This window comes from Trichoderma reesei (assembly GCF_000167675.1).
Source record: "Trichoderma reesei QM6a unplaced genomic scaffold TRIREscaffold_14, whole genome shotgun sequence".
Taxonomy (NCBI): Eukaryota; Fungi; Ascomycota; class Sordariomycetes; order Hypocreales; family Hypocreaceae; genus Trichoderma; species Trichoderma reesei.
Window position 1 is genome coordinate 428,837 of NW_006711161.1, and position 27,834 is coordinate 456,670.

At 55.7% G+C, this 27,834-nt stretch overlaps 8 protein-coding genes across 8 annotated transcripts; 5 read left to right on the forward strand and 3 right to left on the reverse strand.

The window, feature by feature from the left end:
- Positions 1–3,285: 3,285 nt before the first annotated feature.
- TRIREDRAFT_64421 (uncharacterized protein) lies at positions 3,286–6,867 on the forward strand (the record flags this gene model as incomplete). Its single annotated transcript, XM_006966721.1, has 3 exons — positions 3,286–3,536; positions 3,624–3,810; positions 3,949–6,867. 3 exons carry the CDS (start codon positions 3,286–3,288, stop codon positions 6,865–6,867), a joined length of 3,357 nt encoding a protein of 1,118 aa, XP_006966783.1.
- Positions 6,868–7,341: 474 nt separating this feature from the next.
- TRIREDRAFT_122708 (Golgi-associated retrograde protein complex component) lies at positions 7,342–10,045 on the forward strand (the record flags this gene model as incomplete). Its single annotated transcript, XM_006966722.2, has 3 exons — positions 7,342–7,484; positions 7,553–9,345; positions 9,407–10,045. Exons 1-3 carry the CDS (start codon positions 7,439–7,441, stop codon positions 10,043–10,045), a joined length of 2,478 nt encoding a protein of 825 aa, XP_006966784.1. The 5' UTR covers positions 7,342–7,438.
- A 1,113-nt stretch (positions 10,046–11,158) lies between these two features.
- Positions 11,159–12,330, forward strand: TRIREDRAFT_79565 (uncharacterized protein). The gene is made up of 3 exons (XM_006966723.1): positions 11,159–11,240; positions 11,322–11,440; positions 11,538–12,330. The coding sequence occupies exons 1-3, from the start codon at positions 11,165–11,167 to the stop codon at positions 12,291–12,293; spliced, it is 951 nt and encodes a 316-aa protein (XP_006966785.1). The 5' UTR covers positions 11,159–11,164; the 3' UTR covers positions 12,294–12,330.
- A 423-nt stretch (positions 12,331–12,753) lies between these two features.
- TRIREDRAFT_79568 (uncharacterized protein) lies at positions 12,754–14,456 on the reverse strand (the record flags this gene model as incomplete). The annotated part of the gene is made up of 2 exons (XM_006966819.1): positions 12,886–14,456; positions 12,754–12,828 (listed from the first exon to the last, which is right to left on the reverse strand). The coding sequence occupies exons 1-2, from the start codon at positions 14,317–14,319 to the stop codon at positions 12,754–12,756; spliced, it is 1,509 nt and encodes a 502-aa protein (XP_006966881.1). The 5' UTR covers positions 14,320–14,456.
- Positions 14,457–17,204: 2,748 nt separating this feature from the next.
- On the forward strand, positions 17,205–18,227 carry TRIREDRAFT_64832 (uncharacterized protein; the record flags this gene model as incomplete). Its single annotated transcript, XM_006966724.1, has 1 exon — positions 17,205–18,227. A coding segment is annotated over one exon (1,023 nt), but the record flags the coding sequence as incomplete, so codon positions are not given.
- Positions 18,228–18,626: 399 nt separating this feature from the next.
- On the forward strand, positions 18,627–19,700 carry TRIREDRAFT_4659 (uncharacterized protein; the record flags this gene model as incomplete). Its single annotated transcript, XM_006966635.1, has 1 exon — positions 18,627–19,700. One exon carries the CDS (start codon positions 18,627–18,629, stop codon positions 19,698–19,700), a length of 1,074 nt encoding a protein of 357 aa, XP_006966697.1.
- Positions 19,701–19,939: 239 nt separating this feature from the next.
- On the reverse strand, positions 19,940–21,976 carry TRIREDRAFT_22752 (uncharacterized protein; the record flags this gene model as incomplete). Its single annotated transcript, XM_006966651.1, has 2 exons — positions 19,940–21,662; positions 21,771–21,976. 2 exons carry the CDS (start codon positions 21,974–21,976, stop codon positions 20,528–20,530), a joined length of 1,341 nt encoding a protein of 446 aa, XP_006966713.1. The 3' UTR covers positions 19,940–20,527.
- A 4,966-nt stretch (positions 21,977–26,942) lies between these two features.
- On the reverse strand, positions 26,943–27,560 carry TRIREDRAFT_109071 (uncharacterized protein; the record flags this gene model as incomplete). The annotated part of the gene is made up of 2 exons (XM_006966820.1): positions 26,943–27,220; positions 27,551–27,560. The coding sequence occupies 2 exons, from the start codon at positions 27,558–27,560 to the stop codon at positions 26,943–26,945; spliced, it is 288 nt and encodes a 95-aa protein (XP_006966882.1).
- Positions 27,561–27,834: the final 274 nt, after the last annotated feature.

The following is a 27,834-nucleotide window of genomic DNA, read 5'->3' on the forward strand; positions in this document are numbered from 1 at the left end:
CTCCAGACTTTGTATGAGCTGGAAGAATTGGGGGCAGCCCTGGCCAGCAAGTGGATCTTTGTTGGGATGCCCAGTGGTGACGTCGGTTTCAGACGGCGCCGAGACCTGGCATGTGAAATTTCCGGGACTTGCGCACCCGCCGCTGCTGTCCGTACGGCGCAGGTACCTGGCAAGTATCGTCAGGTACCCAGGTACCAACCCTTGGGCTGCTGCAATGCGCGCAGAAATGGCCGCTGAAACATGCAGGCGATGAGGCGATCGTGAGAAGCAGCACCAAAGCTTAACGCAGCCTCGCACTCTATCGAGGAGAAACCACGCACAGAACAGACAGCCAGAGGTCCAAGCCAAAGGAAACGGTGGCAAATGCGGGCCGGCCAATTGTTGAGAACGTGCTGCCTGTCCGTTGATCCAACAAGCTGCTGCAGGCACATGATCCCAAGGCCTGGGCGACCGGGACTCTCCAGGTCCAGTCGTCCGTTTGACAAGCGCTGTGGGGGTTTGGCCGGCAAAGTGCTACCTAAGGTACTGTATGTACCCGCTACCTGCGCTGTACTCTCCGTTCCGGCTCTGGCGCGCCCCCTTTGCTGCCCTCCAGCGGGCCACTTTCAGGAGGTCCTGTCGCTGTCGCTGTACGCTGGCAGTCGGCAGGGGCAAGGGGCTTGTGCGTCCAGCGGCCCAAGTCAGCGCGGGGAGCGAGATTTGCCAGGCGTTGAACAGCGGCGGGACGTCGGGCGGCGAACCCGGGGTTCCCCCCAAGTACAGGCGACTTGGCCTTGCCGAACCACGGCCCATCATGTGCCTCAACCATTTCCATGGGACATCAGGCGGAAAAGCGCCTTGCAAAAGAACAACGTAATACTGGTCGTGGAACGAATCAGACCCCAACAAGCCGAGGCTCTAGGGCTTCCTTCTTCTCCCGCCTTTTGCCATTTTGGTCTGTGATGACTGGCTTCTTACGCTCAGACTGAAGCATCACCGTCGAAATTGCAGGCATCCCTGACCATGGGGGTCTCGCAGAAGCAAATTCCCCCGTAATACAGAGTGGCTCACCTGACAGACCAAGCATGCCAGAGATGAGTCGAAGAGCCAGGGCCTGATCTCGATTCGATCTTTCGACTCTGGTCTTGTTACTGGTGTCTGCAATCATGAGCCACGGGCGCCGTGCAGTTTACTAATAAACACAAGGCAAAGCCCAAATATGGAGGTGGCTGCAGTTGAGGTCCAAGTTGTCGGACGACCACAGGCAGGTCTGCAATACCTATCATCAGTTTTCTACCTATGTCCATGGACACAGCAGTTCTGGTATCGCCATTATACTAGTACCCTAGGTACTCTCTTCATTAAGCGTCGTATCAAGGTACTACGGCAAGGGACACGCAGATGTCATTTCTCAGCCCACTACGGGTTCAGGATAAGACGGCATCACCAACTCTCCATCAAGCCTCGAGCATCAGCTTGTTTTCCCTCTTGGCTGTTGTCTGGAAAACACCACGAAATTACACAAGTGCCGCCGGATTCTACCAACCCCCCCGTGCGAACAGGGTGAGGGACATGATCAGGAGGGGCACCGAGGCTCTCTTCCCCTCACGAGGATCACTGCTGATCCGGAATCCATGCTGTGATCTTGGTCGACGGTATTACAGATTCATCATAGCGGAATCTATGGCCAGAAACGGCACGCTGACGTCAACGGTAGGCTTCCATGTTCTGTTGCCGACACCCAGCCACCCAATTTGCGAGATTTCGCTGTCGACCAACATGCATGTTTGACTTCGTATCGTACATGTATGCAGGGAGCCAGACCGCACAGCAAGACGACGGCAATGTGAATTCGAGCCAACCGAGAGGCACCAACTAACACGAGGCTACCTCTATAGGTAGGTAGGTATCCATTGCCTTGTAATACATAGTCAATTGGCATATCAGGTAGCACCACCGTCAAAGCAGCCGCTAGAAGCATGTTTTGCAGAGTCCAAGGCCACATCATGGCGGACGAACTGTATCCGAGTTGAACAAACACTTGTTGCTTCAACAACTAATGTCCGCTTGTAAGAAGCTCCCTCCATGTTTCTTCTACCACGAGTTGCTTCACAATCCTGTTTAAGTGACCGCGGCTTCAGGCAGGACCTGATACATGTACATGTAGGCAGCCAGAAGCAAGCCCATAAATTGCTTTGGTGGAGAGCCTTTTGATCCCTTGGCACAATCTTGTGAAGCTGCTGCATCTTTCACAGTTGATCTCGGATATCACGATCCTGTTCTCTTGAGTGTTCAGAGTTCTTCCACGTCGCCAAGCCCATCCATCAGCTCGTTTGCAAGCAGCCTCATTGATCTGGGGGGGGTTTTTCTTTTTTTCATCATTCTCTGTCAGGTTTGCCCTAGCAAGGGTTGATGCCAGATAGTAGTACTATTACCTAGATCCACCCTCTCCGTCGAGGACCGCAGAATCCTGCAGCACTGGGTGACTTTTGCTGCTGCAAGCCTGAGGCGGTTGACTTTGCCGATACGGAGCGCCTTTGTTAATGCATGCACGTCAATGCTTGTTTCCTTCAGCTTCTCTTACTCTGCTTGTGCACTATCAACTCAAGAGCCCTCTTTAGATCTCCTTTTCTTCTCCCACTTCAACGTACCTTAGGTACCTTGCTGACCCAACGCCACACCATACATAAGGTAGGTACCTACCTTACCTTACCTATGACTGCATACAGCACACAAGTCATACGGTGTACCGACTACAGCCTCATCCGTTCAGCTGGCTGCCGACCAAGACCTCAGCTGCGAAGAACCTCTCTGACCTCGGCTGTGTTCCTTGGAAGCTTCTAACCTTGAAGTTGTCAGGGTACCAACAACCCTCTCACCAAAGTTGCTCTTATTGCCAGGGATTCCTTTGAGTCAACACTGTGCGATCTTCTTGCTCCCTAGTTCTGCCGTGCTTCTCTGCTAACAGCTTCTCTCATCGTCGGCAGTTCTTTGTATCTAAACGACATTCAGCACGCACTCAATACCTAGTACTCCTCTCCTTGTCCGTGCCAGCTGGCCAAGTTGCACGGCTACGCACACGGAAAAGTACAGGGATCCCAAGACCCAGCCCAAAGTTGACCGGAAAAAATAGCAGGAAAAAAAGAAAAGCACACAAAGGCGCCAGCCCTCTGCCAGCGGGCCAATCGGCGGCCTGGCTTTTACTGGGGTCAGCCTTCTGCTACTCTTTTCTTCCCGCCTCCAAACCTCCAACTACCGACATCCTCCCGCCTGGGTCGGCATTTCTGGCCAAGTCCATCAGAGAACATGTCATGGGAGCTTCCAGCCCTGACCCTTCTCTCCCTCAGCGCTGTCGGCTTCTGGGGGCTTGGTAGTCCCCAGCCCTTCCACCGCAAGGCTCTGTACATCCTCGTCAGCGCCTCGGCCGTGCTCGTCGACCCTCGCCAGCTCGCTGCGCGCATGTACGCCGGTGCCCACGACGCCATTGTCAACTACCAGCTCGATGCTTTGCTGGCCCAGCACTTCAAGATGGCGCTCACCCTCGGAGCCGTGCTCTGGTTTGTTGCTCCTCCGCTGCATGCTGCGTGGCGCTTTGTCGGACCCCGTTTTTGCTAACTCGGGGCGTCTTCCCTCTCACCGTTCAGGCTGCTTCACCGTGGATGGCAGACTCTCTGGAAACCCGTGCCCGAACTCATCAACATCCTGGGCGTCGATATTCCCGAGCCTCCCGACGTCAGCCTCGCTGGCATTCGATCCGATGCGGCCACGATCAGCTGGACGCGCCCTACCAGCAATCGACCCGTCCAGAAATACTCCATCCAAGTCAACGGGGTGCATGGTACGTATCGGCTAGCAACAGCTGTGTTCTACCTCATACTTCCTCGTGTGAGGCTGTCGTCTGACAAAGCTCGAACAATAGTGGGGGATTCACCAGGCAACGAGGTGGCTATAACGGTGACTGGCCTGAAGCCGAATCATTTCTACAACATCCGCGTTGTTGCCGTGGGGCCGAATAACTTCCAGGCTGGCAGTCCTCTCCTACGGCTGCGGACGTTTGGCAAGGATGGGAGACCACTCTTGGGCAACTCGCGGTTGCCTACTAGCTTTACGGATCCGGATCACCCTCGAATCAATCCCGGCGACAATGAAAGCGACGACTCCGACGACGCCCAATTTCCCGTGCCTTCTGTCGAAGCTGCACCGGTGCTCGATGGAAGCTCGACAAACGCTCGTGAGGCTAACGGCTCTGTGCCCGGGCAAAGGCGTAACACCATCAACCGTCGCCACTCGCCATCTGTTGCGAGCATGGATCAGCCTCACATCAAGCTCCCGATCCTGGATGGTCCTGAACTGTCGTTGGACGAGTTGAACTGCAAGTTTGAAGGCATTCGAAAGGAAATTGAGGATACGCTAGCCCTTTATGCGAAAGACGAGGCCGAGTCGCTGCAGCAGGAAGAAGAGCTGAAAAGGGAAAAGGAGCGAAAGCGGCAGATGCTAAAGGAGAAGGAGGAGCAGACAGCCCAGCTCAAGGCCATGGTGCGAATTACTATGGAGCAGATGCGAGCGGCAGAGAAAGATCGTATGAAGAAGGAACAGCAGCTACGGGACAGGGAAGCTAAGAAGTCCAAGGCCCGAGATAACGTCTCCAAACTGGATGCCGAGATTCAGCGGATGAAGAGAGATCGGGAGGGATTCGAGGCGCAGAAAGCCGCCTTGGCAGAGAAGAGGGACCTGGACGTGCGGAAGCTCGACCAGATCAATGCCGAGCTTTTGGATAAATGTGCCGAACTGGAGGCGGAGTTGAAAGACAAAGGAAAGCAGCTGCAGGATCTCAAGGCGGCTCGAGAACAGCTTCCCGACGCGCATGACGAGCAGTGGAAGGAAGAAGATTTGAGGCTCAGGAGGGAGTGGGAGACACGGAGAAAGGAGCTGCACGCTCGCTGGGTGGCGGAGGCGAAGAGAGCCTACGAGCTTGATCAACAAATCCACCTGGTGACGAAGCAGCTGAGGATCGAGCAGTCCAACCTCGAATTCCTCAATCAGGGCGCCGCTCCGAACCCTGCCGTTGACTTCGAAGTGTCCCCGTCCGCTCGGCCCAGGCCTCCGAGCCAGCACAGCGGCTCGGCGCCGAATGCAACCTTGCCGTCGCCAAGCCCCGTCATCCCCTCGGAACCTGGCTATCAACCGACTGCTGGCTTCACCAGCGCTGGATTTGGCCCGGCTCTCTTCATGGACATGGCCACCCACGGCCACGGCGAGGCCCAGACGGAAGCGGAGCTTAGGGAGGCCAACGGCCCGTTGAGCCCATCTGCAGCTCGCTCCTTTCTCCCGTCGAATATCTTTGACGAGATGGAGGATCCCGAATTGGACGCCGAACATCACGCGCTACCTGAATCTATCCAGCCAGATGACGAAGATATCCAATCGCCGGCTTCCTCAAGCCCACCCTTCAATGTGTTCGCAAGCCCTCATGGGTCCTCTCATAACCTACCATTTCCGCAGTACACCGAGAATCGCGAGAGGCGACCATCAGGGTCTTCGCTGGGTATTGCCAATTCCACGACTTCTCCCGCAACGGGACACAGGCTGTCCAGCCTTTTGGCGGCGCTGCGCAACAGAGGCCCGAAGCCTGCGGATGACCTGGGACCTGCACTTGGCACGCTCAAACCCGGACAGAGTCAGTCCTTTCCCCGGGGAACGGATGAGCAAGAAGTCTTGGAAAACCGCAGGAAGATCAACTTTTCTTCTTGGATGAACCGCAATTCCGCTGGACCGGGCGACTTCGCCGGAACGCCCTTCGCCTCATCCCGACCTTTCTCGGCGCGTCGACTCATTCCCTTTGGCAACAGTTCGAGCGGCGGTGCATTTGCCGACAGGGACATTGACGGCTCCAGGCCTCCGTCGATCACATCGGTCGACTTGCCGCGACCGTCTACGGATAGCGGCTCTATATGGGGTGTCCAGGGGGAGCAAGGAGGTTTGCTCAACACCAAGAATCGGCTGTGGTCGCCTGACAATCGTTGGCCTTCTAGAAGCGGCTCTAGGCGTCCGTCGATCCACGGGTCGCCGTCGATCCTGACAACCACGTTGGCCTCTGCCGAAGATGTCATCCTCGACGATGATGATCTCCTTGACCCCCAGACCTCCCCCAGTCAGATTGGAGTCATAGGCTCGCGCCCGCCGACGGCATTGAAGTCGATTAACCAGCGTCTCAATCCTACGGCCCCGACCTTCATGGGGAACTTCTTCCGCGGCGCTGACAGAGACAAGTCGAAGAGCAAGGACAAGGGCAAGGATAAGAACAAGGAAGAAAAGGCCAAGGGTAGGGAGTCCTCAACGCCCGGCATAGAGTTTCCTCACGGCCTGGACGACTTTCCATCGGAGGCGCACATGTCTCGAGACACCCATTCCATCCGCACGCAGGCCTCCATTTCCGAGTCCCACGATTCGCTGACACTTGACCCGACCGTATCCAACACGCCATCCGATCTCAATTCCAACGCCGACTCTGCTGCAAAGGACCAAGATAACGTCGTCATGAAGCTGTTCCGCAAGGGCAGCTCCAGCAAGTTTGGCCTGTCGACCAGGCTGAGCAAAGACTCGGGGCTGTTTAAGAAAGGACCCGGCAGTGCAACGAACTCTGACAGAAACATGTCTGCGGAGCATCGGTCCAGCATCGGCGACATTGATGACCTAGGTGAGGACGCCTCTCAGCTTGGTCGGAGCTTTGACAGCCTGGCAAGCAGCCCTTCACTTGGTCCCTCCAAGTCGAGAGAGTCCAGGGAGAGTCGGATGAGCGGATGGCGCTTCTCGATGAAGAAGAAGGGCAAAGATGCCGCCAAGGAGAAGGAAGCCACTGAGGCTGATCGATATGCCGAGGAGGAGTGAGCCCTGAGCTCTTGAAGGCGAACAAGGGGGAGTTGAGGATGGAACCTTGGCTGCAGCGCCTCACAGCGACATGGTTCAGGTAGAATCAGTAGATAGCACACGCCAACGGTACCTTATACCAGGCAGCCAATATCATGCACAGAGCAGCTGCTGCATGCTCTCGTCTCTTTACTCGTGTGGCTCTTCCTCTCTCTTGATGTTCAAGTAGATGTAGGTTTGTGGTGTGTCTGCGTTGCTGTAGCCATCGGATATTAAGTCTTGGTGACTGAAGCTATTTAGCGGTTGGCAGCGATGCGAAGGTCACCAAGACATGGCGGGGCCCAGTTTAGCTGATCCACTGCCATTCATTCTGTATACCTACCTACTGTATTAGTACCTTGCAATCCATTGTTAGCACCAGGAGCTTGAATACCGGAGAGAGAGACGCAACCTGGTCCAGATTATTCCAGCTTCAGCCATTCACCAGATTTATCATCGCCATTGCCATTTCCCTGCTGCCCTGCCTTGAGCGCTGTCATCTATCATTCTTCTATTTATTTTTCCAACCAGACATATTCTCCTTGTCTTCAATATGAATGGCTCTCTGGCAGGGTCATCTGTCTCCAGCCTAGACGCAAGTGAGTTGCTATCCTGTAAAGGACAGACAAAGCTGTTGTTGGCAGCTAACCATGAAGACGGCACACAGTCGACTACGATCCCATCGACCACCTCAACCTCCTCTTCTCGCACCCCTCCGCCGTCTCCTCCATAAGCCGAGTATCACAAGCCCTCAAGCACCGCCAGGATGATCTCGAGTACGAAATCAATACGCTCGAAATGGCACAGGCCTACGAGCCCGACTCGAGCCTGGAGCGGATGCGGTCGGCGCAGACGGAGCTCGCGCAGCTGTTCCGCAAGATCGAGACGGTGCGCTCGCGGGCGATAGAGACGGAGCAGAACATCACGTCGATGACGGCAGACATCAAGCGGCTGGACGGCACCAAGAAGAACCTGACGCTGAGCATGACGGCGCTGAAGCGGCTGCAGATGCTGACGACGGCGTACGAGCAGCTGAGGGGCCTGGCCAAGACGAGGCAGTACCGCGAGTGCGCGGGCCTGCTGCAGGCCGTGCTGCAGCTGATGAAGCACTTCAACAGCTACAGGAGCATAGAGCAGATTGCGACGCTGAGCCGAGAGGTGTCGGAGCTGCAGAGGGAGCTGCTGGAGCAGGTGTGCGAGGACTTTGAGATGGCCTTTACCAAGGGCGAGGTCAGCGCCAAGAAGGGGACGCTGGTGGAGGCCTGCCTCGTCATGGACGCCCTGGGCGATTCGGCAAAGGCCAGGCTCGTCGGCTGGTACATCAACACGGAGCTGCGAGAGTACCGCCAGGTGTTCCGGGGCAACGACGAGGCGGGCAACCTGGACAACATCGGGAGGCGATACGCGTGGTTCAAGCGCATGATGAAGACGCACGAGGACGAGCACGCCGCCATCTTCCCGGCGCACTGGCGCGTCAACGAGACGCTGGCGACGGCCTTTTGCGACGGCACGCGGGACGACTTCAAGGGCATCCTGGAGCGCAGCATGAGGCGCCCCGACGGCAACAAGATTGACGTCAACCTGCTGCTTGCGTGCTTGCAGGAAACGCTCAACTTTGAGCAGAGCCTCGACAAGCACTTTTCCAGCGATGCGAGGGCTAGCATTGACACGCTGAGCTCGACCGAGGAGAAGGCGCATGCGTTCAACGGGCTAATATCGGTGGCCTTTGAGCCGTACCTGAGCCTCTGGGTCGAGTCGCAGGACAAGCAGCTGGCCGCCATGATACCGAAATATCGCACACAGCCGCTCATCCCGCCAGAGGAGGAGTTTACGCCGCAGGCTGTCATCTCTTCGGCTCTGGAGCTTTTCCATTTCTACAAACTGACCCTCTCCCAGTGCGCGAAGCTGTCCACGGCAGACCGCCTGCTGGATCTGTCCAAGATACTGGCCAAGTACCTGGATGAGTACGCTCAGCAGGTGCTGCTACGAAAGCTGCAGTCGAGCGGACAGAAGAACCCTTCCATGCACGACGCCGTCCTCGTCCTGAACACGGCAGACTTTTGGCACATCAACACCAACCAGCTGGAGGAGAACATCAAGAAGCGCATCGACACGGAGCTGGTGGCCAAGGTGGACTTGTCATCGCAGTCTGACGCCTTCCTGGGCGTGGCCAGCGCCGCCGTGCTCGCGCTGGTGCGGATCGTCGAGGTGGACTGCGAGGGCGTCTGGCGGGAGATGAGGAATACGAACTGGAGCACCATGGAGAGCGCCGGCGACCAGAGCTCCTGGGTGGGCGAGCTCGTCAGGCACGTCAATGAGAGGGCCAAGGAGATCCTGGGCATCGTTACAAAGCAGCAGTACGCAAGGGCATTCTGCGACAACCTGGTCGACCACTTGGCGACGGCGTTTATCAACAATATTGTACAGTGCCGGCCAATATCCGAGGTTGGGGCACAGCAGGTAAGGACGGAATGGATCGGATTTTGAAGAGGGAAAGGGCTGACATACTACATCCTTTCAGATGCTTGTTGACAAGTATGCGCTCACCAAGTCGTTTGAAAACTTGATGTCGTACCACAACCCATCCCCAGCACAGCAAGCACCGTCGGCGACGTTTGTGAGGCGAGTCGAGCAGAGCATGAACAGGATGGACCCCCTGCTCAAGACGCTGCAAGTGCGGCAATCGCCCCCGGAAGGCCTTGTGCAAGCGTATCTCATTCACATTGCAGATCGCTCCGACACAAACTTCAAGAAGATCCTGGACCTCAAGGGCGTGCGCAAGATGGACCAGGCTCACCTGATTGAGCTGTTTGGCATCCACCGCGACGGCAGCTCCAACGAGAAGCTGGCGCAGAACTCGCCGCTGCTGACGCCTCTGATGCTGTCGTCGAGCCTCAGCAGCACGGGTGCCATGGGCGCGATCAACACTGCGTCATCCTCGTTGGCGGGCAGCTCGGCGGCGCGATTCGACGCCGGGTCGCTGGGCGAGAAGCTGCTCAGCGCGGCCAGGGACATTAGCAACACGGGGCAGAGCGGCTCGGACAAGGCCACGATCAACGAGAACCTGAGGAACTTTGGAAAGTTCTTTAGGAGGGATATAAGCGGTCTTGGGCTCAAGTTTGGCATGCGTGACGGAGCCGAGGACGGGCACCAGCGATGAGGAAGGGTTTCATGAATAAGGGGGGAGGGTCGTGGGATGGCCTTTGAATATGTCGCAAAAAGATGCTCCGTCTGCGGGCTTGAACGTCATCCGAAACCACAAGAGCATACCCATCACCCATTGTCACATTTTTGCAATCTCAAGAACCTCGGCAACTGCAGCATGACTGCGGACCGCGGATCTGCCAAACCAGGGGCATCTGGAGAGGAGACCCAAAGCTTCTGCGGTGCAACAGACAGTTCGGGAACGGCGCAAACCGGCAGGGCTTTAGACAGGGACCAACTAGCACACGACCCAATATGATGGAATCCAGTGGCGCTGATGATGTCGACACTCTTGATGCAGACGCGGGCCGTCTCTGCTGGCCGTGACGCGCTTAGAAATCATCCGAGGCCGAGCACATCTCCCAAGGAGAGCACTATGCATGTCATATCACGGACATTGATTCCACTCAATTGACTGCCTCTTTGATGCTTTTCCACCTCAATATACATCCCTCAAAGCAGAGAGAGATGTCTGAATCCGGATCCCGCAAAGTATCGAGGGGTTATTGCTGTCAGAACTGTCGTTGATGCCGCTTACCGCCCGATTTCAGTCAGTACCTAAAGAAGGTACAAAGTAGCAGTGATGCTGGATTACTAAGGCCTGGGTGTTGCGTTTGCTCTTGTCTCGGGGCTTCGATTCAACCGCTGCCCCGCCATCGCAAAACCCGCGCCGACCCTCAAAATTCCATTTTCTTTCTGCTTGATGCGGCGTCTTATTACCAATACATAGATAGACCTTCGTGCAATCTTCTCTATATATATACCTATTTTCTTTGCCACTTCCTTCAACTCTTCTCTTTTTCTAAGACTTCTTGTGTACAAAACCGCCAAACTGTTCACCTCAACGTTTCGACGGACGCTGCGTTCGAGTGCCGGGCTTTCGATTGCTGCTGCCGCCACTGCCTTTACCAAGAACACTCCTGTCGCCAAGCCGGTGGTTGAACGCGGGACCAGAAACATGCATACCAAGGTTGTCGGTAAGTTGCCCTACAATCCTGTCAAGAGACGGTGGGGAGGACGCCAGGAGGACGTATCCTTCCAGTGAGGAGAGAACAGAAGCTGACCGACTGTGCGTATGTCGGCTGCAGTCATTGGATCCGGCCCTGCGGCTCACACTGCTGCCATTTACCTGGCCAGAGCCGAGCTGAAGCGTAAGTTATAGTCCTTGCAAAGCACAGAAGCAAACAGCAGGTTCCAATTGTATGCTAATGCTGCGGTCTTGGAATGGTTAGCCGTCCTGTTCGAGGGCTTCATGGCAAACGGCACCGCTGCCGGCGGCCAGTTGACGACGACGACGGAGATTGAAAACTTTCCCGGCTTCCCCAAGGGCATCATGGGCCAGGAGCTGATGGTAAGTCTCTCTCTTTCTTCTCTCTCTCTCTCTCTCCCTCCCTCTCCACACCCACCCTTCTCTGTATACTGACTGCGTTGGGGCTTTCTCTGTGCAGGACAACATGCGCGCCCAGTCGGAGCGCTTCGGCACGGAAATCATCACCGACACCGTCACGACCCTCGACCTCTCCTCGCGCCCCTTCAAGTTCTCGACCGAGTTCAACCCCGACGAGACGCACACCGCCGACGCCGTCATCATCGCGACCGGCGCCTCCGCCCGCCGCCTCAACCTCCCCGGCGAGGACAAGTACTGGCAGAACGGCATCTCGGCGTGCGCCGTGTGCGACGGCGCCGTGCCCATCTTCCGCAACAAGCCCCTCTTCGTCATTGGCGGCGGCGACTCCGCCGCCGAGGAGGCCACCTTTCTGACAAAGTACGGCTCGCACGTCACCGTCCTCGTCAGGAGGGACCAGCTGCGCGCCAGCAAGGCCATGGCCTCGCGCCTGCTCAAGCACCCCAAGGTCACGGTCCGCTTCAACACCGTCGCCACGGAGGTCAAGGGCGACAAGGACGGCCTCATGAGCCACCTCGTCGTCAAGAACGTCGTCACCGGCGCCGAGGAGACGCTCGAGGCAAACGGCCTCTTCTACGCCGTCGGCCACGACCCCGCCACCGGCCTCGTCAAGGGCCAGGTCGACGTCGATGCCGAGGGCTACATCATCACTAAGCCCGGCACCACCGAGACGAGCGTGCCGGGCGTCTTTGCCGCCGGAGACGTCCAGGACAAGCGGTACCGCCAGGCCATTACCAGTGCCGGCACTGGCTGCATGGCTGCTCTGGAGGCCGAGAAGTACATTACCGAGATGGAGTAGAGAGACAACGAGAAATAGAGTCTAGATACACTTGTATATACACAGCACATCTTTTTTGGGGGTACCTGTTTCTTTCTTGTTCAGAATTAGAGCCAAGAGGCGACAAGAGAAGGATCCAAAAGAATAGACTACATGCAGATTCACCCGATGCACCAAGTCTCATCACAAGGTTCACAAGAGACGTTCCTAGAAATTGACGGTCATTATGCCTTATTATGCAACAGCTGAGGGAATCATGATTGCAATTTCTCAAACTATCCCCGACTCTTTGTCTAGTGCCTTCAACTCCTTCATTGCGAAATTGCCCCTCAAAGATGGCAACATCATCATCTACTGGCATAAACTCATCCAAACCCATACCCCTAAACATTAGGTACCCTAGTCTTAACCAACGCTGATGATAATTCAAAAAATCATTACAACAATATTCTGGTAAATTTTCTTCCGGCTTCTTGGTCGCTTATGCCTTCTCCAGCTCCAGGACGGCCGGAGCTGTAATGGTCTTGCCCTTGAGGTACTCAAGTCCTTCACCACCCTGATTGAGAATGTTAGCAATCAATTTTCGATCCGACAAGAGGCAGCAACAACTTACGTAGCTGATCAGGGGAGACACCTCGATGCCGCCCTCAGATACAACAGTGGCTCCGGCCGCCTTGACCCAGCGGAGACCCTGGTTCATGATATCGGCCTTGCTGGTGTCGGGGTCGTCCTGTCCGGTGCCCTTGGCGTTCTTGAGAGGGGAGAACTCGTCGGCGCGGTTCACCTCCATGCAGGCAAACTTGTCCAGAGGCAGCAGAGGGAAGCAGTCAAAGACGAACTGCTCGAGCTTGATGCCGTTGGGCTTGGCGGGCTTGATCAGCTCTCCCGACTCGAGGTCGAGAGCGGGAATCTTCTTGCGAGCAACGTGGTGGGGCAGCTTGTGCGCCCATGTAGGAATGCTCTCGAGGAAGCTGAACGAGTAATAGTGGTTGACAATGTTGGCAGAGCGGAACTTGAGAAGGTCCGGGTTGCTAGGGTCGCGAGCCTCGGCAGTCGCCTTGTCAATCTCAGAGTACTCGACAACGTCGGGCTTGCCGTTCTTGCAGAGGATGAGACCGACGGACTCGGTGGCATCGCGCTTTCGCACCACCTTGGTGGCAATGTCGACGTTCAAGGATGCGGAGAAGCCGATGAAGACAGGGTCGGCAACCTTGACCAGGCAGTTGTCGACGCAGTAGGCGTGGATGTGCTGGATGCCGCGCTTGCGCATGTCGTCGAGAACGCCGGAGACGATCAGGGCCTGGTAGATTCCGCCGTTGCCATCGGGGGCGACAGCAAGCTTGCCCTTGGCCTCGAGGATAATCTTGCCCTCGTTAGAGATACAAGGCAGTACACCCTGCTCAAAGATCTGGACGTTGTCCTTGTCCAGGCCAAAGTAGTTGTTGGAGGCAAAGAAGTCCTCGGTGGGCTTGCGGGTAGGGCCGCTGGTCATGACGTACCAAGGCACAACGACCTTGTCTTTGCCGGCCTTCTTGGCCGCCAGCTGCTCGACCTTGCGGATACGCTCGGCCTGGATCTGGAAGAGCGACTTGTGCGAGGGCAGGCCAATGTCGAAGCAGCCCTTGGGGGCAGAGCTTCCCAGTCTGGTGCCCTGACCACCGGCCATGAGCACGACGGCCACCTGGTTGCTGCCAATCAGGTCCAGGCCGGACTCGTACCACTTGTTGATGTCAGTAGGGCTCGAGTCGAGGATGCTGGCGCGGGCAGACTCGGGCAGGGGCTCCAGGTCGGCGGCGGTGTCGTCATCTTCAGGAGGATGCAGGGCCTTGTCGGCAATGTCGTTGATGTAAACGGGGTCGAAGCGGGAGAGCTGCTCGAAGAAGACGGCCTGCTCGGCGGCGCTCAGGGAGTCGAAGAATGTGAAGACGTGCTCCTGTCCCGCACTGGCGTACTTCTCCTTGAGCTGGGAGACAGCCTCGGGGGAAGGCTGGGGAGGAGTGGCCGTGTCATTGGTGGCCTTGCTCAGAACGTTCTTGAGGGCGTCCATTGTATTTGAAGGCAGGTAGGTAGTATTAAAGGAAGATATTACGTCAAAGGCGGAAGCGAGCGGATTGGGGGCAGCAGCTGCAGAGCAGAGCAGATGAGAGGAGACAGGAGAGGAGAGGAGAAGAGAAGGAAGAGAAGAGTGACGATGACGAGGAGGAAACGAGGGAAAGCCGGGAAAGCAGCGGTAATGTAGGTATGAGAAGGGGAAGGAAAGGAAAGGAGACGAAGCCTTGGCCAGGAAGGAGGGATCAATAGGAGAAAAAGCCTGGTTTAGCAGTACGAGGCCGAGTACAGGCAGGTACGAGTAAGCGGGCCTCTTCTCCACCGCGAAGCAATCGCTGTCGGGGTCGTTGCGAGGTATCGGGGCGGTACCTCCTTACGATCGCCAAACGGGCTTTTTCTCCTGGCTGACGTCGTGCTTTCTTTCTCTCCTCTGTCACCCCTCCATCCATTGAAGCTAAGCAGAAGACTCGCGAAGAAGGGGGGCGCGTTACTGCTCAGGTACATACCCACCTAGGTACTGTTAGGTAGTAGTACGAGTGGAGGAGCTTGAACCGGGCAGGAGCCGACTTTGCGGGTACATGCTGCCGCAGCCCCTGTTGCAGCGATGGTGCAGGTACTGGCGCGGTACCTGAATGTGTCGAGTTGACAACAGCCTTGGAGACCTGGACCTTTTGCACCTTGATGACCGAGCTTCACCTTGAATTGTGATGTTCGTTACCTTTCTCTTACGCAACATCTAGCCTATATCCCTTGAGCAACAATGGTCGATTTGGTCAGTTCTCATGCATGCCTCTACAGTGCTGCCAGCCTCATGTCATGGCATTCGAAAATGTTACCCGTTATACTTGTACAAGCCCGTAATACCTCGAGGCTGATGCGCAAATTTGACGGTGCTTCTATTTTCAGCTCGAGCGAGGCGGTGCGGCAGCTGGCCTCCACCGGATGGGCAGCCCAGGTACAGCCAAGGTACCCGACCCGACAGCTCCAGGTCAGCCCTCCGCCTCGCAGGAACGCTGTAGGGCCTGTCCTCCACTAACGTCGTCAGCTACATAAGGTACAACAGCTAAGACCATTTTCCTAGCCCTTAGCCTGCTGTTTTCAGTGCCCGGGTTTATTTCCAGGTTACCACAGGCTGGAGGTAAGGTGTCCAGTCCTTGGGCCTTCAGTCACAGTACAACACCCCGAAGGTAAGGTACCTGAAGGTAAGGGACCTTAGTAGGAGGCTGATGGTGCTGCTTCTTACACTCCCAGATGACAAAAACGCCTTGCTGGAAACAAATCATCTCGGCATCTGACAACCAGGTGATTACAATGTCGAATTGAACCTGACAAGTGACAGAGCATCATCTTTGTTCCTCTCCATCACTTGAGACTCCTTCTCCCGCAGTGTGCTGCGTCTCCTGCACGGGTACTCGTACTTGAAAAGTAGCTGCAGCTGCACATCCGGCTATCCTCGCCTGGGAGCCGATCTCCCCGTATGGACAAGGGCCCTCTCTCCCACCAGGAAAAGACGTCAACAACGGGCCCCCGGATACGAGCATCAGGGGGTGCTTCGAGCCGCATCTATTGGTTTCGTCTGCGTGCTGTCGCAGTGGCTAGCAGACGCTCTGTGCCCCCTATCTGGGCCGGCCATGTGTGCGCATCCCCTGCGATGATTGCTGGCATCGGATGCCGTGTGGCATCAGCAGCAGCAGCATCAGCAGCAGCATCAGCAGCAGCAGCGCACCAAGCCACAGAGCAGAGCACACAGAGAGGCATCGCTTCGTTCAGCCGCACGGCAAGCTCTGCGCATCGGCCACTGATCAGGCCACGAAAGCAGGAGTGCGGCAAGGGGCGGCATACCTACAGCAGCCGTGCACTATGACTTGCAGCAGCAGCAGCAGATTCATGCCTGCGGTTGTTGAATCGTGTCAATGCCTGTATGGCTTCCTGTGAGCGTGGTGCATCTGTACGACCAGGATAGATACAACACCGGCCGCTGAATCGATTCAGTGGACATGCGCTCTGACTGCCGGAGGTGAGATGCCTACCTGCGTTGGGTATCCCCAGATGCTTGCACTATTACTACTCTGCAGTTGCTTCTAAAGAGTCTCGATCTAGATGCGGCCGCTTCACCGCAACTTGTCCAGCTCAGAACATGCTGAATCTGTTGCTACTGATAGGTCACTGGCTTGACCCCTGCATGATTCTTCATCTCTGGATGGTCTCTGACAAGTCCAATGTGAAAGAATCCAATGGTTGGGCATGTTGGACGTTCCCCCGTCATTGTGAAGCGGCAGGTATTGCTAATGGAAAGAAAGCACATCACAGTCGCTCCTATTGTCTGATATCCTCTGAGCATAGCACATGCAGTTCTAACAACACCGGCCAATGGTTCATGTGCTGGCAACGTCTTGCAACAGTTGGCATTGTGTTTTGGGGGGGGGGGGGGGGGGGGGGGGGGGGGGGCAGAAGAAGAGGTGGCCTGCGCCAACGCTAACTGAACTTCAGTTGCGGGAGTTCAAACCATCACGGCCTCGAGCTGGAGTACTGACTATCACAGCCAGCGTGACTGTTGCCTGCTTCAGCCGCAGACGATTGCATACTGGGAGCTGTGTCTAGCCCATCACAACCATGCCCGCTCTGCAAACCCTGGCGAAAAGGGGCCACGATCGCTGCAGCAGGGCTGCTGCCTTGCCACAGCGGCTTAGTCAGAGGGAGGCAAATATAGACCGAGTCTTTTCACAACCTTTAACTTACAACACCTCTCAAGGTGAGAGTGAGATCTGTTGTAGTTGTACAACATCGTTCACTCTGTTTGAATCTTAAGTCTGAACCTGTTATAGCGCAGCAAACAAGCGACAAGGCGGAATCTCCCATTGTCATAAGCGCCATCGGTGAAATATCCAGTTTAGACAGGACCTCAGCTTACACGGATTCACGCACGATTCTGCACCAGCCAGCATGGGCTCCAGAGAGGACGTCGCAATTCCGGACGAGAATGTTCCAACAGTTGCTCCAACGCCGGCAACGTTCGAGGGGCGCCTGCAGCTGAACAAGTTCATGTACAACGGGCAGCAGCCGGTCCGCAGAAGCCCCCGGTTTGCAGCGGCGTCCGAATCGCCATCGCCATCCTCAGCCATCAGCGTGACAGCATCAAGTACAACAAGGTCCGCATCATCAGCGTCTTCGTCATCCGTCAGCAAGAGACGAACGCCCAGCTCCTCATCACCCTCGTCGCCAGCAAAGAAGAAGCGCACCAAGCCCAGCTCAGGCTACGCTCCCCCGTCCACTTACGCCCATCTGCCCGAGCTCCCCGATGCCGTCGCGCCCAACCTGCTCGTCTTCTTCATCGGGCTGAACCCCGGCATCGAGACGGCCCGCAGCGGCCACGCCTACGCCCACCCGTCCAATCTCTTCTGGAAGCTGCTCTACTCGAGCGGCGTGACGCCCCGGCCATGCCACTTCAGCGAGGACAGGCGGATGCCGGAGCTGTACAGCCTCGGCCTGACCAACATTGTCGCGCGGCCGAGCCGCAACGGCGCCGAGCTGAGCAAGCAGGAGATGGACGACGGTGTCTCCATCCTCGAGGACAAGGCTCGCAAGTGGCGGCCCGAGAGCATGTGCGTCGTCGGCAAGAGCATCTGGGAGAGCATCTGGCGGGTGAGGCACGGCGCGCCTGTGGGCAAGGCGTTCAAGTACGGGTGGCAGGACGAGTCGGAGAACATGGGCGTCATCGCGGGCGAGTGGCCGGGGGCCAGGGTCTTTGTTGCGACGAGCACGAGCGGGCTTGCGGCGTCCATGTCTCTGGCCGAGAAGCAGGCCGTGTGGAATCAGTTGGGGTCTTGGGTCAAGACGAGGCGAGCTGAGAGGGAGGCTGAGGAGGAGCGAGCACAGAGTGTAGATGAGGGCGCTTCAGCATCATGACATGACGGCATCCTGCATAGAGCACAAGCTAAATTACAACTGCCATACTGTATTCCATTGAATAGACGGAGACGTACGAAAACAGAATAAGAAACCAATGCTGGAGATACCTTGTCAGTATCAATGCTGAATGCTGTTGGGTGTCTTGAGACTTACAGGTACCTACCGTACATACGATACCTGTACCTGACAGCCCCCAGTTATCCACCCCACCAATCACACGTGCCGCGCAAACCCATACTACTACCTACCTACCTCTCCACCAAAAATGTCATCGTCCCTTGAAGCCAACCTCTTCAACCATCTTCCCTCTTCCCATTGCATTTCTTCCAGCTCGCCCTTCAACCACCAAATTCAACTCCCCATCCCAAGAGCTTCAAGGGACACATCACACACAAAATGTCGTCAATAGGCCCCCAACTACCACCCCACCTCACAAAGCGGCGACGAGACAGCGACACCGACGACACCTCATCCAACAAACACGCTCGCCGCGACGATCCCCCCCCGAACAAGGACGAGATAGACCTCAACGCCTCTGCTTCATCATCAGACTCCGAAGACGACTACGCACCGCCTAAACCACCTTCTCAACCCACCACCGCCCCTTCCACTAATACTGCTCCCGCGCCAAAAGCAGCAGTAGTAGGCCCAACTCTCCCACCACATCTCCTCGCCAACAACAACACCACCACCAACAAAGACGAAATCGCCCTCGACAACTCCGACTCAGAAGACACCGGCCCAGCGCCCCCTCCTCCTCCTCCTTCTTACCCTCCCCAAACCACCGCAAACACAAACCCCGACGACTCAGAATCCTCAGACGACGACTCCTTCGGCCCCTCCCTCCCAACAGCCGCCACCCGCCGCCAAATCGGTCCCTCCATGCCCCCGTCCACAGACGACGACGACGCGCCCAAGCGCGACGAATGGATGCTCGCCCCGCCACCTTCATCAAACACCTTTTCCGAGCGCGACACAACCCGCATCCGCGCCCGCAAATTCGCCTCCAAGCCCTCCGCCGTCGCTGCAGCAAACAATGCTTCAGCAGGAGGTCCATCGTCGTCGTCGTCGATATGGACGGAAACACCCGAGGAGAAACTCCGCCGCTTGCAGGATTCCGTGCTGGGAAGGACTTCTTCTTCGGGCGCCGCCGCCGCGCAGGCTGGCATGTCGGAGCAGCAGCTGAAGAAGCTGCAAAGGGATGAAGCTTTGTCGGCCAGTATACAGGCCACACGAGGCAAGACGCTCCTCGAGGAACATCAAGGCGGCAGCAGGAAATCGACTTCTTCGTCCAGGGGCAAGGTGGTGAGCGCGGAAGAGGAGGAGGAGGAGGACGATCCGAGCAAGAGGGCGTTTGATAGGGAAAAGGACATGGCGGTGGGGGGGAGGATCACGGCAACGCAGAGGAGGGAGCTGATTAACAAGTCGGCCAACTTTGGGGGCAGGTTTCAGAAGGGGTCGTTTTTATAGTGGCATGCCCATCTTTGGTCCTCTTGGTGTCATGTTCCCGGATGGTCGTTGGAAAGATCTAGAGACATCGTGATATGTAGAGAGGAAACCTCCATTCGACGATCAAGTCAATGATGGTGTACCATCAGTTTCACATCATACAAGCCACAAAAACTTCCGGTTTCAATCGATTGCCTTCACCGATCCTTTATTGATAACGTCGAGCTACCAAAAGAAGCCACCGTAGCCTCCCAACTCCGCCGCTCATGTCCCATATCGCCTTCGTCTTAGAACACGCTTGGAGCTCCGTCGAGTGAGGAAAGAGAAGAAGAAATCCAGCCCCAACACGGGGAGGTACCAAAAGCAGGAAAAGATTCCAGAGAAACCATTCATACATGTGCTCACCCTCATACATGGAAAAAACCATCCATCACCCCCCTCCCTTGCCTATCATCCATATTTGCCTTGATGAACCATATTGTAGTGAAACTTAGAAGAGCCGCCTTACCTGTACTTGCTCCTCCTTGGGCGCCTATATACTTTGGAATTGCGCGTCGAAGACCGTTGTGAGCGTGCCGTAGAATGGCCAATACACAGATGATGAAACCACGACAGGAAAACAGATAAAAAAGAGAAGAAGAAAAATGCTGTCATAATGCGAGCGAGATGCCAAACCAGGTGCTTGATATGATTCGAGCTTCATGACGGGTATGCTCAACACACATGTTGGTAATGAGAGAGAAATGCCACTGCCTGGAAAGAAGAGCATCAAGCGCGAAAGAAAAACCCGCAACGCCAAAGATCACTGGCAACACGCTGGGACGCTGGCTCAGAGTAGCGGCGGCGGTTTACCGGGTGCCCGACTCCAGCTGTGAAGGCGTCACCGTCTCCGTAGCATTCATCCTCGGAGGCGGCTCGACAGTCCGTCCGAAGCGAATAGCGTGCCGGACAGACGACAGCATGGTGGTGGGAGGCGATGGCCGGGCTGGCTCTGAGGCATTGGTAGCTGCTGGGTTCTGCTGAGCTTCCGTCGCCGCGTTGACTGCTGCCGTCTGCGCTCGTCGCCGTCCTGGCAATCGCAGCAGAGAGGAGGGGGCCCTCGAGCTGTTGTCGGTGTGGCGGCTGTTGTCATTGCGATTGCCTGAGCTGCGGAACCAAGTCCTGGGAAAGCCCACGGGCAGGTTCATCCGGGAGTTCTGGCGCGGATCGAGGTTGGCGTTGTTGCCAGCCGCGGCGGCATCGCCCTCGGGGTTGGGCCTGGGCTTCGGGACGTAGTAGTCGGCCTTGCACAGCGGGCAGCATGCGCGACGGCTGGTCAGCCATGGGTCGACACAGACGGCATGGAAAGTATGGCCACAGGTCAGGCCACGGACGTCATCGTCATCTTCGAGAGTGTCGATGCAGATGGCGCAGGTGTCGCCAGATGTGTTGAGAAGCTCCGGCGGCAGGGCGGCATTGATCTGCTCGTCATCCTCTTCGTCGTCCTCTTCATCCTCCTCCTCCTCAGTCGTGGTCCGCTTCAGGTTGTGGATGGGCGTGACGGGGCCATCCTCGGGCGATTCGGCGACGGTCGTGGTGTCCTTCTTGTCGTCATCTCCCTTTACAGCAATCTCCTTGTCCTGTTCAGTCTTGGTGGCGGTAGAGGCGTCTTCCTGAACGGGCTTGACTTCGGCGGAGGTGCGTTCTTTGGCAGCAACATCGGGGATAGCTCCGTCTGCGTGGTGTATGCTGTTGGGCCGGCTGGGGGTTCCGACGCCTCCCGCAGTGGGTAGTCCTTCCCGGGCTCGCTGCGAAACCCACGTTTTGTACTTCATCATGGGGAACTTGTCGTTGACCTCGTCCATGGTCATGAGCTTCTTCTCACGTCTCCTACGGTGAGGGCGAGGCATGTTTTCGAGCGTAATGGGCTCGCCATCTTCGTTGGTCATGCGTGCCCGGTTACGGGCATTGTATCGAAAGCAGTACTTGACGCCAACGATGATCCTGTGGCTGCGTTAGACGAGGATGCACTTGATACGGTTTGGAAGAGGTGGTATCGATTGAGATAACGCCCTTCAACAACCGTCCCTCAAGATGATTGAAAATACATACCACAAGTTTGTAAAAACAACTCCAAAGCCCAGCGCAACAAAGAAGAGCAGCGGAGAACTAGAGCCGCCGCCCTTGTTGTTGTTATTGCTGTTGTTCGTGTTGGAGGGAATGGCAGTCTGCGGGCTGGTGGTGATGGTCGCAGAGGCCGTGATGGTCGCGCGGGCGACAATGTGAGCGGCCTCGAAGGCGTGGTTGAGGATGGCCATTGTTCTGGCTTTATGGGGGAGAAGAGAGGTTGAGGGCAGTCCGTGATTAAAGTGGCGTCTGATATGGTCCAGGCGCCAAGACAGGCAGCATGGATCGTACGACGGCGACGGCGACAGCGTCAGCGTCAGTAGAAGGGTTCTCTAGTCCAGAGCGATGCAGGCTCGGAGTCGTCGCGGCGTCGAGAAGGTGCACCATGCAAGGCTGAAGTCGAGTGCACGTCCTACGATCTCTCTTTTTAGAGTCGTTCTTTTTTTTTTGGTGTTTGCCCTGGTTCTCTTTTCCGGCTGCGTCCAGGGTGTGGTCTACTTTTTGCCGTGCGTCTCCACGTCATACAAGGACGGGCAAATCGAGGAAAAAAGAAGAAGAAGAAAAACAACTCAAGTCCCCCGTGTGAATCGGCAGCTTTGATCGCTCAACCACGGCTGTCGAACAATGTGCTGCAAAAGCGATGGGCTGGTGCGCGGCTCACGACGGGCGGCGAGCAACAGCGCGTGGGAGGAGGAGGAAGAGGAGGAGGAGGAAGATCGTGAAAGAGTGGCAGAGGAAGATGGAAGATGCAGAGAGATGGACAAGATTCGCAGCAGCGGCACGGACGAGTCAATGGTTGGAAACTGCGGAGTGCAGCAGGTGGAGCGGGCTCTTAAGAGGGAGGAGGCGATTCAGCGGCATCCACCGCCCTCGGGCCTTAGCTGGCCGGTACTGGGTACTGCGGGCTGCCCGCGACGGCTGCGCGGCGCGCGAGGTACGGGGTACGGGACACAGTGCTGACCCCCAGCGCTGCCGGCGTGTCGAGCAGGTCGTCGAGCAACAGAGAGAGACCCGGCCGCTTTCGACTTGCCTGCCCCCTCTTTTTGCGCAAGTAGGTAAGGTAAGGTACCCAAAGTACCTTGGGTTCACGTTGCGTTCACTGTCCACTGTTCACTGCTGGTTGCTAATGTACAGGGGGGGTGCAGTGGGTGACAGCAAACCGGAAGCCTGGCAACTCAATTGGGCACTGTGACGACCGGGGGGGAACGTGCGCTAAAACGCCCCCTGCGAGAGGGCCTGGAGGGCGCTGGGGGTGGAGCCGGCGTGGGTGGCTTAGTGGCTCTTTGGCGCGCTGGCTTGGGGGACGGATGCACTGGGCTGCAGCCACTGAGTCTGGCTGATGTGCCTCTTGCGCGCTACGAGGCCTTTTGTGCTAGTAGTAAGGTATGTATCGTATGGTGGTGGTCGTATTGATTGGAGCCGTCGGGGTTGCAGTTGAGCCGTGGGGGAGGGAGAGGAAGCGTGAGCAGTCAAGGATTCCGCAGTCGAGCACCCCATCCAGGCGTCGAATCGCAGAGGCGCGAGATCTGTGGGCAGCGGGTGGACGTGATGGATCCAGCTGCGGCAACTGAGTATGTACTACGAGAATCGCCGGTTGGCCAGGAGCAGTACGAGTGCGTATGTATGTGCGCATCAGCAATACGAGTTGCATGCAATTACTACGAGCATATATGTATGGGCGCGCTTTGGAAGCCTATACCTAAGTATGTAAGCCCATAAAAGCGTATTACTACTCTTATTACTGCTGCCACTTATGTGAGCCATAGGCACCTTATCATGTGTACCTAAGGTAGGTAAGTAGACACACGTATGTGTGACTCCATTGAGAGCAGGAATCGCTCGAAATTAGAAGGCCAAAAGTGAGAACCAACAGCTCGACTCCCGCAGGCAAGGCGCCACTACCGACGGCAGGGGCGAAACAACACGAGCAAAAAAAAGCAAATGGGGAGCTGAACAGGAGAGCTGAGCACGGTAAGAAAAAAAAAAGAAAAAAAAGAAAGCAAAAAGGCAAACGCAGCAACGAACAGGCTTTGAAGCCACCAGGGCAACGGGATTGATTGAATGAATGTCTCACAACGGCGCCGCAAATAGCAGCAGCAGCCCGCACTGGCATGCGACAAATGAGACTGGTCAATTGCCAGAATTCTGCGCAAGAGTCAGTCCAATCTAGGTATTGAGTGAATGAATCCCTTTGGTTTCCTCCCCCCCCGGCAAGCTGCGGCTGACAGAGCTTCAATCAATAGCCTCGCGATCCTTGAGACGAATTCCAGTCTGGACGCATTCAGTCGTAGTAGTAGTATCCGCCCAAGATCCATTGCGTATCAATGCCCTTTTTTTTTCACTGCACATACAATAAATGATATTATCTTGCCTTCTCGTTTCTTCTTCCTCCTCCCCCTGCTCATATATTAGCCGGGGCAGTGGATCACTCGCACCAGTAGTCTAAACCGACGTCTGAGGGCCGTTTTTGACGCCATTCGCTTCAGATGACATCCACTGCCTCCATCCTGCCCATCCTCCAATCCTCCCCAATTGTCTAGGTATCCCTCGGGAATAGGCCGACGATGCCGCCGATCGCCGTTGCGAAACGGCTTCGGCCACGGCGGGTCCAGTATCCGACTTCCACAGTTCCGGCCACCTGCGAGCCCACGCCATTCCCCAGCGCCTCTTTTTGTGTTTTTGTCGCCTTTGCCTGCTGGACATTCATCGATGATGCCTACGTAATGGAGGATGGGCGCACCCAGAGGCTACGGCTGGCACGGCACCACGTGAAGCCTACCTACCTAGGTACCCAACAACACGCCAGTATTTATGTATTATCATGTCGTTCAGTTTGCCAGTCACCACTGCAGACAAGAAGGACAGAGGCAAAAAGAAAAAGAAAAGGCAATGTTGAATTGCGAATATAGTAGTCAAAGCAGTGGGCAAAGCACACACCCCCAACGCACCTATTTTTGAACACACTTCTACATACTAGACCCGTGCTGTGCCTTGCTTGTTGCGAGTAGTCGGCCGAATTCGTGCATATGTTTGAGACATGCATTGTTCGCAGGGTGACTGGTTCACGCTTAATGGTCTGGTCTTAGTATTCCTCTGTGCCCTGATGCCGCCTCAGACACTCTGTATAATACGCATACCTACCCGCTCAGCGTCTGGACCCATTGCCCTGCTCCTGTTGTCGATGTCCGGCCAGAGGTCTGGTGCTTTTGGTCTCGTGTCAATCCCTGTGGCGATCTCGGTCTACCTCATATGGAGGAGGAACACGGCCTGAAAGTGCTAGTAGTATCGACTGTTCAGACCTGCGCAGAGCGCATCTCTCTCTTCTGCTTCCGACGACAAACGGATTGATTCCGATTCTGACACCCCTGCTCCATGCAGTCAGTCTGTCATTATCCGTCAGTATCCATGCGATGGTGAGTTTTCGATTTCAAATAGCGACGGTATTTATGCGCGTTTCCATCTTTTCTTGCGAAATCGTCCGCCGAGGGTCGGAATCGAACGCGGTGGAGGAAGACTTGAATCTGTCCTGCTGTTGAGATGACCAGGGGGGAGGGTGATAGAAAATAATGTTAAGCTGCGACTTGCTTCATGTGTCCATCACATGTTACCCCCCCCCCCCCCCCCCCCCGGCTCTGGAGTTTTTGTGGCGCGCGCGCAGTTGCTTGAACAGATGCGGGCAGGGTGACATTCCTCCCGCCACTACCGAACGTACCGCAACACCTCGAGAAGAAAAAGTTGCATCTCGACTTGGCGTCAATCCTTTGAGCTCTCTGTGGGCCAGCGAACGGGCTTCTTGAGATGGAAATGCGTTCTACAGGCTGCATCAATCCAGCTTCTGCGTATCTGCGTTTGCGCTTCTCCGGGCTTCTTTCAGTATTCCAGTATAGGTACCTAAGGTACCTTAGGTATGTGGTATTCACCTAGTACATGTACATAAGTAGGTACATATCTCATGGGGTCATTGAAGGCTGGTGCTACAGGCTCCATGCTTTTCCAACGACCTCTAGAATCGTGCTGTTATCACTCTGCAATCAATCATTCGGCACTGCCCGCATGTGTCTCATATGTACGTACAATTGCAGGTAAAAGCCCTTCTGAAGCCCAATCTCGACAGATGTTCGATAGGAGAAAGAAGAGACCCAGCCGAAGTCGCAAGGTCCGTTTGTTCTGCCTACCTTAAAGCGCCGCCCAGCGCGTCAACGGCTTGATTGTTCCCTGAGCCACGGACAACCACCAGCAGCAAGCATGGCGCCGCCAACGGCTACCTAGGCACCTCATCATTGATCCTTGGATTGTTGGACACAGAAACAGGTCGCTGCACCCGGTAATGATAGTGCGAGTACGAGTATGTGCTACTATTCCATCGTGAGAGGGGTGTGTGTGTGTGTGTCGCACCAGTGCGCGGTATCCCCTGCTGTGCACTGTTCTATAGCGTCGATGCGGACGTCCTGCACGAACCTCGAGGCTATCGAGTACATACAGAGAGGTCTGAGAACGAACAGCAGACCTTGACTGCAATGACGACAGCGCTAAGCTGTGTTGAAGAAGGCCGATGCTCAGCCTCTGGACGGGGGAATTTTTGGGATTTGGAATAGTACTCTACTACTACTACATTTGTCAGAGGTCGGAGAGATGCTCGTCATGTTGCAGGTTTCTTGCGGTCGGATCATGCCGAGTTGAGTTGGCCCGACACAGCTGTTGGGAAGAGCGCACGAGGGCAACTTACATGTAATTATAGCACTCTTCGTTTCCTACCTATGTACAAATAGTTTATGCCCTACCTACTAGGTGTTCGAGGCGCGTAATCCTGTATTTCTGACTGCAAGCATCAGACGGCACGGACTTTGAGCGGCAAATCCCATCCCATCTTACCTTACCTTACCTTACATGGGTCAACGCACGGCCGTCCCGGGCCTCCCGTCTTCCGTCCAGGGACATCCAGACATTGCGGCTGTGCCCGTCAGCCTTATTCCACGTCAGGACAGAGTTACCTGCACATGAGCACATTGCCAAGGAGAAGTCGCGTACGCCCGTTGTGACATCGAGACAGCTACGTACGAGAGAGTCGCCTTGGAAAAATCATTGTCGAGCCATGTCGTTGCTCCTCTAGGTAGGTTATCTTGCTCACCTGAGCTGGTTCTCGTTCTACATCTGGTATCAGCTCGGAGTCGTCCGCAGCTTCTTCTTCTTCTTCTTCTTCTTCTTCTTCTTCTTCTTCTTCTTCTTCTTCTTCTTCTTCTTCTTCTTCTTCTTCTTCTTCTTCTTCTTCTTCTTCTTCTTCTTCTTCTTCTTCTTCTTCTTCTTCTTCTTCTTCTTCTTCTTCTTCTTCTTCTTCTTCTTCTTCTTCTTCTTCTTCTTCTTCTTCTTCTTCTTCTTCTTCTTCTTCTTCTCCTCCCCACTCTCCTTCCAACGAACAAAAGATGAGAGAGGCTGTGCTGCTTTGCGGCAGAATTGAATAGTAATGCTAATGAAGGACGCTATGACAGAGAATCCAGCTGCACCGCGTGCTAATGCGTATGTAGGGATGGAGCCTGGTGGCATGACCTCACAATCCTCCTACAGAGGATAATCCTGTACCTACTACCACCCTTGCTGATTCTGAATCATTGAACAGAATGCAGGCAAGTTGGTGGTTTGATGCCAAGTTCAGGCCGTCTATTGCCGTCATGGGTCTACCTTGGGCAATGCAGAGAGCAGCCTGTCGTGAATGATCAACCAACAACAAAGATGCGTATCTTGTGAACAGTGCTTCCGTAGCTTCTAACGACGATACATCTTGGATAAGGTACCTAGTAACAAATTGAGGTACCTACCCAACTACATGAACAAATTCCTCGCTTCTCGAACAAGGTATTACCAAGCCACCGTGACAGCAACCAAGCCTTTACATCACACTTGAGCAACATCATTTTCAAGTCAACCGATTTCGCTGTCGACATTTAAGCCCCTTTGACCACCGACCGGATCTCTCGGTGCCTGCCTATGTATTCCCTGACAACGCATGATAGTCTTCATATACGTAGTCGAGACGGCCCTCAAACTTCATATT

Coding starts and splice junctions, on each gene's coding strand:
- TRIREDRAFT_79565 (XM_006966723.1), top strand. CDS start 11,165: ATGTCGGCTGCAGTCATTGGATCCGGCCCTGCGGCTCACACTGCTGCC. Junction 11,241..11,321: donor GGCCAGAGCCGAGCTGAAGC/GTAAGTTATAGT, acceptor TGGAATGGTTAG/CCGTCCTGTTCGAGGGCTTC. Junction 11,441..11,537: donor TCATGGGCCAGGAGCTGATG/GTAAGTCTCTCT, acceptor TTCTCTGTGCAG/GACAACATGCGCGCCCAGTC.